The sequence below is a fragment of the Montipora foliosa genome, chromosome 11 (genome assembly GCF_036669935.1).
Source record: "Montipora foliosa isolate CH-2021 chromosome 11, ASM3666993v2, whole genome shotgun sequence".
NCBI classification, from domain to species: Eukaryota; Metazoa; Cnidaria; class Anthozoa; order Scleractinia; family Acroporidae; genus Montipora; species Montipora foliosa.
This window is the reverse complement of record NC_090879.1, coordinates 39326046-39338545: the sequence shown is the minus strand read 5'-3', so window position 1 is coordinate 39338545 and position 12500 is coordinate 39326046. Positions and strand designations below refer to the sequence as shown.

General features: G+C 39.5%; 1 protein-coding gene across 1 annotated transcript in view; it reads left to right on the top strand.

Annotated features, from left to right (window-relative positions):
- The window catches only part of LOC137976471 (SMC5-SMC6 complex localization factor protein 1-like), a 33634-nt gene that overhangs the window by 5034 nt on the left and 16100 nt on the right, over nucleotides 1-12500 (top strand). The window contains exons 3-9 of the mRNA XM_068823834.1: nucleotides 1049-1280; nucleotides 1791-1968; nucleotides 6786-7037; nucleotides 7152-7241; nucleotides 7628-7786; nucleotides 8327-8505; nucleotides 11070-11156. Coding sequence (XP_068679935.1) covers nucleotides 1049-1280; nucleotides 1791-1968; nucleotides 6786-7037; nucleotides 7152-7241; nucleotides 7628-7786; nucleotides 8327-8505; nucleotides 11070-11156 — 1177 coding nt within the window. The remainder of the gene's footprint in view (nucleotides 1-1048; nucleotides 1281-1790; nucleotides 1969-6785; nucleotides 7038-7151; nucleotides 7242-7627; nucleotides 7787-8326; nucleotides 8506-11069; nucleotides 11157-12500) is intronic.

The window sequence follows — 12500 nt, the reverse complement described above, 5'->3', positions numbered from 1 at the left end:
GCTGGTAGTTGCCATAAACTAGTACTTCAATGAATTGAATGAATTCATTTGCTTAAGTCATTCAATTGATAAAATATTGTTCTAGTTTAAATAGATAGTTTTACGTTGGTCTTTCACAATATTATTAACTCTCTTAATAAAGACAACAAAGTGGGTGTTCTTCCTTTTTATTTCATACGAGATTATTAGTCTTTTTCAAGTGTCACTTTAGAAGTAAAAAGATTTCAGGGGAGGGGAAGGACTCTAGAAGGAGAGAAAAGACTAGTGATTTATGGAGCTCTCTGCCTAGTATCCAAAAAACTGTAGTGCCAAGCACTGGCGTATATATGAATCCATGTACATGTAGGAATTAATCAGTGTTACACTTACCGATGAGAGCATCTCACTCTCCTTTCACATGACACCATGTTTACAACCAAGGGCCCACATCTGTTGGGATTGGTTTTAGAGTTCCAGAATTTTTTATCTCATACATGGTGGTTGATTTCTCATGCCTGACTTTTAATTTCCTGCTCATAAGGCCATTGAGTTGTTGACACCAAATCATCAACTACTTGTAGTCCTCTGGAGATACAATGCATCATATTTGGGAATACTCAGAAATTTCAATAGAGTAGGTCGGTAGATGATTCATCTCAATAAATTCCAGTAAATCATTAGTTTATTTACTGGATTTTATTGAGATGATCTCTACAAGTATTGTAACTAATAATAAAAATTAATAATAATAATAATAATAATAATAATTATTATTATTATTATTATTATTATTATTATTATTATTATTATTATTATTATTATTATTATTAAAATACAATAGCAAGGAATCTGGAGATTGATTGAATCTGCAAACAATGATTGTCTCCTGATTGCATGCTATTGTATTTTAAACACCCATCCTGGTAAGTCTAGTTATCGAACATTTTTTGAAGAAAGTGAGGGAATAGATAATGAAGTTAGTGGTTGTAAAGAGCTGTATGTTATCTAGCTGAAAAACTAGCTCTCTCTTAGTGGCCAAATATTATATCAATATGGACTTTACATTTAGGAAAGTGGATATTAACAAAGGACTTTATAGAGGACAGTGTGAAGGCTGGAAAGTGGCTTGATGAAGATTGTTACGAATGGAGTAAGCAAAGTAATGTGTCAGGAGTCTCAGCTGGTCACTTTTCTGCTCCTGCTCGCTGGAGAAAAATTCTTCACTCACAGAGAGGACCTTTTGAGGGATGGAAAGTCCTTGTAGTGGTTGCGGATGCCAAGAAACGAGCAGCATACAAAAGGTTATTAATTTATACTGTACCTGCAAATAGCAAGATTCGTTTTGCCCATTTTAAATATTGGTCTTCTTGGGCTGAGATTCTAAAGGAGTGTTAATGATGCTATAAGGGCACACATACTGTTTGATTCCATCTCAATCAGTTAGGCAAGGAAAGACAATCGTTAGTATTAAATTCATTGCTAAAAATATACAAGTATGGTGACCTGTGTGCAAACCTGGCCTGACCTTGTGTAGTAATCAGCAGGCACAGAAACATCAGATGGTGAAATGTATGAGCTTTTCAGTTGAGTGAGGTAGGGTAGGGAAATATTGATAAAACAAATAAATGAATAGTTGTCCATGTGAGACATTATTTAATTTGTGGCTTGTTTGCAAGCTGAAATTACACAGTAGCCATGGAAAGAAAGACAGCAATGGCAATTGACCAGATCCAAAGACTTGTAGGAGTTAGTACACACAGCTTTTTGAGTCACAGTAAACCACCTGGTGATATTGTATTTCTTATTGTTAGGTTGCTGGACGTAGGTTGTGCTGTTATTGTGAATGGTAAATCCCCATACCAATCCAGTCTGGCTTCAAAGTTGACCCATGTGTTTGTTGAAACAGCTCTTCACAACGAAATTAAAGCTCTTCAGTTGGCTGGTGTTCAGTGTCTTTCTCCTGATTATATTCCAGAATTTCTACTGCAGGTGAAACAATAATATTAATTGAATGCCACTTAAGTTGCCTTTTTTTAATGCAAATTCTATTTTAAAATATGATTTGCTGTTAGTGCTAAATCCTGCTTTGAACCACTCTGCCCAAGCTGTATGTTTGAAATCTTTGCATTTTAAATATCTTTTGCTTATTTTAAAGACATTACAAAATGATGAAGAATGGTGTTTTCTATTTTAGAATATCTTCTTTTGTTCCAGAGATTTTCAATTTTTGTTCAAAAATTGATGATGTCACAATTACATGTACAGTAATGTACACATGACTGCAATAAATCACAAAATTGAGAATATCTCCAAAAATATTGGATGGGCGTTGTTCAAACTCGGCAGTGGTAATCTACGTCAAGTAACGCACAAAATTATATTTCTATGCTGTTGCCATGCCAACCATTTTGCTGCTAAGTCTATTTAACTCGGAAGTGATTTTGTCGTTTATTGTCGTAATAAGATATGTTCACTCTCGGTAAAGCAAATATGGGCAGCACATGCGTTTTAAGTCTGGGTTAGGGTCGTACAATCATGTACCTCTTGTTGAACACTATATTTTGATTGGCTGTATAGTGTTGTACTTCCTATTGTTTTCGGTGCTAAATCCATTGTTATCTTTGTTCGTTCTATTGTTCTTTTGGCCAATCGCAAAGCCTGTTCAATGAGGTACGACACAACCATTAGTTTGACCATTTGCCTGTACTTACATGTATCTGTTCAAAATCTGAGATATTTGGTTCATTGGAGAGAGGGACTGGAAACGAGTCTTAATTGGAGTCACTGTACCTTATCTGAAGTACATTACTGGGGCCAAGTTTGAACAACACCAATCCAATTTATTTTCCGGGATATTCTCAATTTTGGGATTTATTGCGGGCATGTGTACAGTTTGTGACGTCATCAATTTTTGAACAAAACCTTGAATATCTCGGAAACGAGGGAAGATATTCCAAAATAGGAAACACCAGTCTTCATCATTTTTAAGGAAAGGTATTTTTTTACTTCATAGGCACTTAAGGATGTTCGCGCCCATTGCTACTGCGCATTTTTTTCACGCATTGCACCAGGAAGGTAAACAAACATGGCATCGAGCCAGTGTTTGGTCCTCCCTCAGGCAAAGGGTCGCTTGTGGCATCATGGGATAGCTGTGGACCCAGGTCTTCTCAGAAATGTCACGTAATGACGTGACAATGCAAATAGGTTTTACTCTCTTGAATGCTCAGTGACCCCCATTTTTCTTTCCATAGATCACTTCCTTTCCTGATAAATGTTTGTCGATTTTAACAAAAAAAAAAATCTGTACATGAGAAGTTACAAATATTTCGTCTTTTATGCTGTAATGCAACCTATGTTTTCTTTCTTAGACTAATATGTATTGATTTTCAAGATCTATTTCACCACAGAAAAAAAGATCAGCTGCAAAAGTTTATTTAGTTATGTTAGTTATGTTGAATTCAGTACGTTTACCTGATCTAACTTTCACTAGTGTAGCTTTTTTTTTTTTATTGCTGACAGTTGTAAGCAATGATCGTCTTAAAATAATGCAAGCTTCTAAAAATGCACCTTATCTCGAAAATGCGCACGGTGACCCCCCATTTTTTTTTTTGCCTTTTTGGCAAAAGTAGATGCTGATCATTACCTTTCTGCATGGCAAGCTAAAAAAAAATCTGTACATGGGAACATTTTGGGCAGGAACGTCCTTAACACACAAATTAGCACCCTGAGAGCTCAAATGAACATGTTTCATCACCTTTGTCAAGGCTTTTTGTCCTCAAGAATAATGATCGAATGGAACCAGGCATTTGTTTTCCAATTTTCCTGAAGTTTTTCATGCCAAGTTTGAGCATCAAAGGTTTTCTTAATTTTCAAAAGTTTTTTTGTTTCAAGAAATGAAACTTAGTAATTACTGATATTTGTACATGTAGTTTTCGGCCTCGTCAAAACATTTCAAAAGAACAACAAGAGTGTCTAAGTAGCCTATACTCGTGCGCAGGTTAGGTATTTGTACTTTTGTTGACAGTTTGAGAGAAGTTGCTCTTTATCATGCGAGTTCATTGACCTATACCAAGGCTGTACTCTAATGGCGCCCAGGCGAGTGAGAAAAATTACCCCTTCACCCGGCCAGGCACTCTGGCTTATTTTGACCGTTGGCTCAGTTGGTTGAGCATGGGCTGTCACGTAAGAGGTCGTGAGTTCAACTCCGGCCGGACCAACACTCAGGGTCTTTAAATAACTGAGGAGAAAGTGCTGCCTTTGTAATTACATCTGCAAATGGTTAGACTCTCTAGTCTTCTCGGATAAGGACGATAAGCTGGAGGTCCCATCTCACAACCCTTCAATGTTCATAATCCTGTGGGACGTAAAAGAACCTGCACACTTGTTGCAAAGAGTAGGGCATGTAGTTCCCCGTGTTGTGGTCTGTCTTCTGTGATGTATCATGGTTGGGAGGTTAAATACAGATCTCCATTTAAACCAGCTATGCTGAACTGGAATTTCTGTATAAATAATGTATATATAAATATAAATAAATAAATAAATAAATAATTGTATTTCTAGCAGATAAGGCAGCTAAAAATTGTAATATGCTGGTGGTTACAGTTTACAAAACCTCTCCGAAAAGTTTTTTCTTCGTACGAAACAATCGGTTGAAAGGCCGTTCCACATGATTTCACATTTAACATAATCCGTGACTTTGCACGTGACAGCCGGCGGCTGCACGAATTTGGATTCTTTCTCAAAAATAGCATTAAATTTGGAACGTGGAGTTTGGCATTTCTTGGTTATAGTTTTAAAAAAGAGTTGTTACTTCTGCTCTGACAGTGGTAAAGCGGGACTGGCAAAGCTGCGCAATGTACTTTTGTATGAACCCGGGAGTCACAGTTTATGCAAATTTAATATTTTTACGATTTTTCGAGGCTGCGCCTGCTTGGCTAAAATATATTAAATTTTAGGTTATGGTTGTTTTTCACCTGTGTATGAAATAACGAAATAAAAAAAGGGAAATATATCATGTTATTTGTTTTTGGTTTAGAAACAGAGGAATCCTGCATTGTCTTTGGTGTTGTTACAAATCACTGCGTGCCCTAAACAAATAATGCTGTGACTGGCGCTTCAACCGAATCCACAAAAAGCTCAATCCACTAAACATTTTACTGATAATATAAGGAAAAAATACTTTATCATAGTTCTGTCCTGTAGCGATCATTTTCGTCCAGATCAAGATGCCTTGCTCTAAAAAAAATTGATAGCTTTTGGGCCGCGGTGGTTTCATTGTTTCACGGCAATTTTCACAAAAGCTCCACGGGAATTAAGCGGCATTGATTGACGTTTTGAAAATTTATTTTCAACCCAACTTAAACCAGTAAAAAGGTTTACCTGTATTAGACCCAAACGTTTCTACATAAACCTGTCACAATCTTTACTTTTTCACTTTTAAACCTGAAAAACATCAGTGGCATTGCCACTTTTCTCGTCTTTCTCAAGTATGGCATGAAAATCTTGACAGGTTGCAGGTTTTTCTTGCACTAGCAAGTTCGACGATCACCAGAGCAGTAGCAGTAATGTTTTGTTGAGAGAGAGACGGAGAGAGAGGTGGATGAAGATCTTGCTGCATTGTTGACCTCAATAATTAATTCGGGCAACCAACTTGGAGGGCTGGGCACAGTATGCCCATACTGACAATAACAGCAGTTCTAAGAACAGCTCAGATTGCTAAAAGTCAGATCAGTTTTTCTCAGGTATTCTCAGTTTCGCTCAAAGTAATTCTCAAAGCTGCTCCAAGGTTCTCAAAGATCACTAGGAGATAACTGGCTTGTGTTTTAAGATCAGTTTGTCTGACCTTTATGTCGATCCCTGCTCTCGTGCAAAGTGTTTGTTCCTAAAACACATTAGAAAAAAAAAGTATTTTGTCTTTTAATGTCAATAACTTACCTTTGGCTCCACAATCGAAAAAGGTTTATTCTAACAGCTCTGTACGATTGCGACTACAACCACAAAGTTTGGACGCTTCGCTCGCCAAAACATTTTCTCCTGGGTTTCTCATGAGGTAGAATTGTGGCAAGTCTACTTATTATAAGAGCTTGAAACAATCATGAGACTGATGGTTGATTTCTTCAAACATGCATTGTCTAGTTTTTCATGCAAAATGGACTGATATTCCAAGCACATAATTTATACATTTTAAGACTAATACTTCTTTTCAAGTCTTTCAATTAATTTTTCTGACACAAGAATACATTTTTCAGCAGCTTTTTTTTTTTTTTAATAATCCCCTACCCACCATCCCATGTAAAATTATGTATATAAATGTATGCAAGCATAAATTTACATGCACTAATGTGACACCAACAAAAAGAAACAGAGGGCATTTTGCACCTCATGCGCTTAGCTGCGCATGAATAATAATTCTTCTTTACGATAAACACATCCAAGTATCGTAAACTGCTTTTGAGTGGGGCCCCAAAAGGACCGTTAAAACTGGCCTAGGTTGTCAGCTGAGTAATGCATGAATTTTTTCTTCTTATTTTAAGACTACAGTTTTTGGTGTTTTGGATATTAAACCTCTGTAATTCGTACTGTGATATACATGTACTACAGTTGTAGGATTTCTCATAATTGTTGACCAGTGCTACCTAGTTGATAGAGTAAGGGTCAGAAATTACATGTAGTCTCATTTGTAGTTCATTAGTTTTACTGCAATTTTTGCTCAAAATGTTTTTGGTAAAGATAGAAAGGAAACCACCTTTAGTACTTCCTGTGCTGATGAAAGGCATGGCTTTAATTTTTGTTTCATGAAACGAAAGGATCCTACCCCTCCACCTGCAGTGTTCCTCATTACATCATACAAATCACCAGTGTGTCTAGCAGCTGTTGGAAGACTCCAGAGGACTGCTGGCCGACTGAAACACACACCTGACTTGGGCAGTGATGCCATGCTGTCCAGAATCGGGAAAGAAAATCACTTATCTACAATTACATCAACTCCTACAAAGACAAAGGCTTCTTCATCTGAGCACTTGTGTGTTTCGGAATCTTTGAATAAGAAGCAAAGACAGGTACTTGGATACAGCGGTGATCCTTTAAATGATAAATTACACTTTTTGGCCGCTTGAAAAATGCCACCTTTCAACAATAATAATTAAGTTTATTATAATTGCTTTTTTTGTTAGGATCATATCAATGACAGGGTAGATTTCACTTGTGTGGACAAATGGAGACCAGTTTCAACTTTGAATGGGTGCAGTTCAAAAGCACACAAGGTGCGATTTGTGTGAGCCACAGCTCTTGCTACTACATAATCTCATACACTCCACTATGTATTAGTTAGCTTGATTGATTTTTGATTGCATTTTTTTCCCTCAGGTTGTAAAAAATTATTTCAGACGGTTACAACAAGTATTTTATCATTCAGATTTTCTCCACTAATTTCAACAAGAAGACAAATGCTTCTTAATGCATAATCTTGTCAAATCCAGCCTCATTTATGGAGGCCTGATTATAGACTTTTTTGCTTCCTGTAGGGGTCCCGTTAAGGGTTTCAATTGTATATAAAAGCCTAAAAGCCAGTTTCTATGTCTTGCACACAGTGTTTTTTATATTCTTGAAATACTTTTGGGGAGGAACAATCTTTTTCTGTTGGTTGCAGGTGTGTGCTGCCGAGTTCCCAGGATATGTTATGAATTCAATTGATGGTTATTTAGAGGAATCTCATGAGTCTACTGTCCTGCATGTTATAAAGTCTTTTATGACCTCTGTGAGGTACCCACCAGCATCTCTGCTCTGCACAGTCATTGACCAACTGCAGGTAAGTAAAAAACTATAACTACATGTATTCCACAGATTACTTTGGCCCCTTTAATTTATCTTTTGCCACTGCTGCTTGAAGGACACCGCAAAGCAAGTGAAATGGGCAAGTCATATTTTTGTGTGGAAAAAAAGATATCGTAATATCTTTCTAGCTATTTCCTCTCAGGCCAGCTTGTCAATTTTAGCTTCACCGTGCTCTTTCCAGCAGTTTTAGTGGAGTTTACTCTCCTAGCTTTTGCAGAAAAAAAAATTAATTAAAGCAAGTTAGAGAAAGGAATGTGGAAACAGCATGGAATAAGAAAGTGCAAAGTTTGTTTCTACTGAATATTACACGGTTGTTTTGGTTTGAAGATAATGAGCTTGGGGATTTCATACAACTTTTGATTGATGTCATAGTTCTCCATGAACCCTGGGTATGCTTTGTTTTCCAGACCTGGAATTTTTTTTAGGTCCATTCTAAATCCAAGTGCACAATTCTTTTAATGATATGACCTTCACTTTAAAAAAAATTGCTTTACCTTTTTTTTTTTTTCCTCAGAAATCTCCTCTTGTCCACGCTACCAAAGCATTCCTGTTACTTCAGCGGCTTCTCGTTTTTCATCCACCGTCACATAACTCCTCTCTGTACCAGCCCACACTTAACCTACATGCTAATGCTGAAGGAACTTCAGTAGAAGGGTCTGCTTGTGATTGGGAGTTCCTGAAGACAATCTGCAGGTAATAGTAAAAGTAAAATAAAATGCCCTTAATGGGTTTCTTGGAATTTGCATTATTTTCCTGCACAGCTACATATAGAGAACACCTCTTTAGACTTTTAGACCTAAGTGGGAGCAACATGCCATCCAAAAGAGGTTTCAAGAATAAAAATAACGATTAAATCTCTTTTTTTTCTTGGTCAGGAAACTGCTTGAATTCTGTGGCAATTTGCTTGACTTGTACTTAGTTATGTAATCTTGTTTTGTGATCCTGTCAATCGTTTATTGCAAGTGTCATTGCCCAATCAGTCAGACTGACTGGTTCGAGGCTTGCTGGGATAGAAATGCAGCCAGTCACGGAGGCCAAGAAGAAAGCAATGCTGACTCACAAGGAGAACCCTTCCCCACGTACACGCGACGCCCTTGGAGCAGCTAGGAGCAAGGCCAAGCAGACCGCCTGCCTCTGTGCCAACAAGTACTGGCAGAACCTATGTGCCAAAACCCAGCTAGCAGTGAACTGTGGCCATGCAAAAGGGATGTATGAGGGCATCAAAACTGCCACTGGCCCGACGAGCGTCAAAACAGCCCTGCTCAAATCAAGGACTGGCGAGGTCATCACTGATCAGAGCATGCAGCTGCAGCGTTGGGTGGAGCATTATCTCGAGCTCTACTCAACCCAGAACATTGTCACAGACACTGCCCTCAATGCCCTGCCTGGGTTGCCAGTCATAGGAGCTTGACAACAGGCCGACACTGGAAGAGCTCAGCATAGCAATAGATGGTCTCACCTGTGGCAAGGCACCGGGGAAGGACGGTATCCCGCCAGACGTTTTGAAGCATGGGAAGCAAACCATCCTGCAACCGCTTCATGAGCTCCTCTACCTGTGCTGGGAGCAAGGTCACATCCCCCAAAACCCGAGAGATGCCAACATAGTCACCCTGTACAACATTGCCAGACTCCGCGCCAAAACCAAACCTTACGTGGTGCTCATACGGGAGCTGCTGTTTGCAGATGACGCTGCTTTAACATCCCACAGCGAGGAGGGCCTCCAACATCTGGTAGACAAGCTGTCCCACGCCTGCAAGGAGTTTGGGCTAACGATCAGCCTCAGGAAGACCAACATCCTGTCACAAGGTGCTGAGTCCCCCCCATCGACAACTCACAGCTGGAGGTTGTGGACACCTTCACCTAATTGGGCTCCACCATGTCAAGCTCGACTTCGCTCGATGCTGAGATCAGCTGCAGGATCGCCAAAGCAGCTGCTGTCATGGCCAGACTCAACAAACGAGTGTGGGGCAATGACCTGTTGAGCGAAAGTACCAAGATGTGTATCTACCAAGCTTGTGTCCTGTCGACTCTCCTTTATGGCAGCGAGTTGTGGATGACCTATGCCAGACAAGAGCGGCGACTCAACGGATTCCACCTCCACTGCCTTCGGCGCCTGCTGCACATCAGGTGGCAGGGCAGAGTCACCAACACCGAGTTCCTGGAGTGCGCTGGCTCACTGAGCATGCCATCACTGCTCATTCAGCAACGCCTTCGATGTCTCAGCCAAGTAAATCGCATGGAGCCTGACCGCTTGCCAAGAGAAATCCTTTATGGAGAACTGCGGGGGGGCGTCTGTGGCGTGGGTCGACTGCTGCTGCGCTACAAGGACGTCATCAAGCGAGACTTGCGATCTGCACTAATCGACACCAGTGCATTGGAGGACATCACCAAACACCGAGATACGTGGCGGCAAAGTGTCAAAGCGGGGGTTTCAAAGGCGGAAGCAAATGCTAGAGTCCAGGCTACATGCAAGAGAGCGGCAAGGAAAGAACGCGCAGCCTCTGCGCGCGTTTTCACAAGGCACGTCTGCACCACCTGCAACAGAGACTGCCGCTCAAGGATCAGGCTACACAGTCATACAAGATCCTGCCCAAATCCCCAGCGCTAACCAGCGCCTCTTCGAGACGAGGATGCCACTATCATTGCCCAATCATGTACTCAAACTGGGGCCGGGCCTCAGGTTTTTGTGGCACATTGATTTCAATTCATCTCTGAAACCTTCATTAGCTTTTTCTTACAAATTCAATCGTTTCTTTCTAGCAAGTATCCCGTCTGCTATTATAACACCATGCAGAATACTGTACTAGATCACATGAATAGTCACTAGTCACTAGTCACTATCATTGGCCCTGAAAAGCCCCTATGGGGAGCGGTCAATTAAGTATGTATTGTATGACTGGTTGCATATTCAGTGCTCTTTCAATGTCAACGTTTTTTTTCGTCAGCCGTTTCTTTTAATAGCATTTGTAAATGCACACCTAAACAAAACGTCTTAAGGGTTAGGGTTAGTTCAAGTGTTGTGACAACACGCAGGTCAGCCGGTAAGCTGTTCCAGAGAGCTGGTGCAGCAAAAGTAAAAGACCTGCCACCAATGTTGGCGCATTACCCCCTAATATACTCAATAATACATTTTTCTCGCTTCTTTGGAACCTTTCAGTTACAACACAACTGGGCGTTAGTGATAAAGTGGGGTTTTCTTCACCACTTGCCCGCAAAAAATAAAGTCAGTAACATGTTTTTTTTTTTTTCCTTCTCAGCAAAACTGACGGGAACAGCCTGCTCCTACTACGATTTGTTATCACTTTACTTGAGAGGGACTTCCATGGACACTCGGGCTCAGCGGGGTAGGGAAAAGAGTTTGGAATCCCATTAATTAAGGAACTTTAGTGTCGAAGACGGCAGCTGTCAAACTATAGGTTTAAGTACATTTTGTTTCCCGTCCTCGGCAAGACAACCGGGACCTTAACATCTACGACGGCGACGTCGACGAAAACTGCGTCCCCTTTGCGTCTTTCGCGGCTATTCCACCTATTTCAAGTCGAACAATGTGCACGAAGTATCCTAAAAGTAAATTCAGAGAAAAAAACTGTTATATAAATGAAAGTTTGACATTTGTAAGCTCACCTTGTCGCAAAAGACTGTGATTTCACGTCGGTGCTGTGCAGAGTACCGCCATGTGCTAAAATGAGTGCTGTACGCTCCGCAGCACGATTATTTTTCCATGATATCATTGGTTGTGGTCGCATAAGGGAGTTTACACTAGTGCTAAAATCAAATTCTATTGTTCAGTGTTCCCCTATGAAGTCAAAACACCAGTTTACACTTGCGTAGTGTCAACACTAGTGTTACACTGTTTTTCTCAAGTGTGACCGCAACCATTGTTTTTTCGCGTTGTCGTTGCTGGTGGGAAAGCAAGAGTCAGTATTTGATTATTTTGCTTACATTAAAACAACAACACCAAACCCTTTATTCTAGTGTCTTAAGTATTTTAGCTTGGTAGCTAATTGGGGACACTGCGATAAAGTACTTAAAGCTAATAAATACAACATATTAAACATTTCCTTGAGTTAACAGCCAATGAGAGCTTATAAGATTAAAAATCAAGATGAACATAAATGACAAATTTCACAAAATTTCCTTTAGTTAATAGCCTATTAATATTTATTAAAACCTATATCGTATGAGGTTAAAAGTCAAAATGAACATAAATGACAATTTTCACAACTGTCCTTAAGCACGTTAGCTAAGTCTCTTTGTCTTATATTTCTGATAAAAATATTCAAGTTATCACTGTATTTATTAGCACGAGATAATTTGGACCACAAATATGGACCCTGTTATCGTAACGAGTGCTTCCCATATCTTACCGATTGAAATCTTGGTACCTTTAAGTCATTTTCATAACGAAACTGATATCTGGTTTCATTTTCTTCAACGATGACCACTACGTAACTAGGCAATAGTTTGTATTTCACTTTATACATCATTATAGCTATATCTTGAAGCCTCCGGTTGTATAGAGTAGTTAATCCAGCTTTCTTAAGGAGTTCTTCATATTTGTCTGATTTTTCCCTAAATACAATGCGGAGAGCACAATCTTGAATCCTTTTCAGTTTTCTTCGATCTGATTTTGTACAGAAGTTCCAAACTACATGGCAGTGCGTCAAGTTGGGTAAAATTGCAAATTT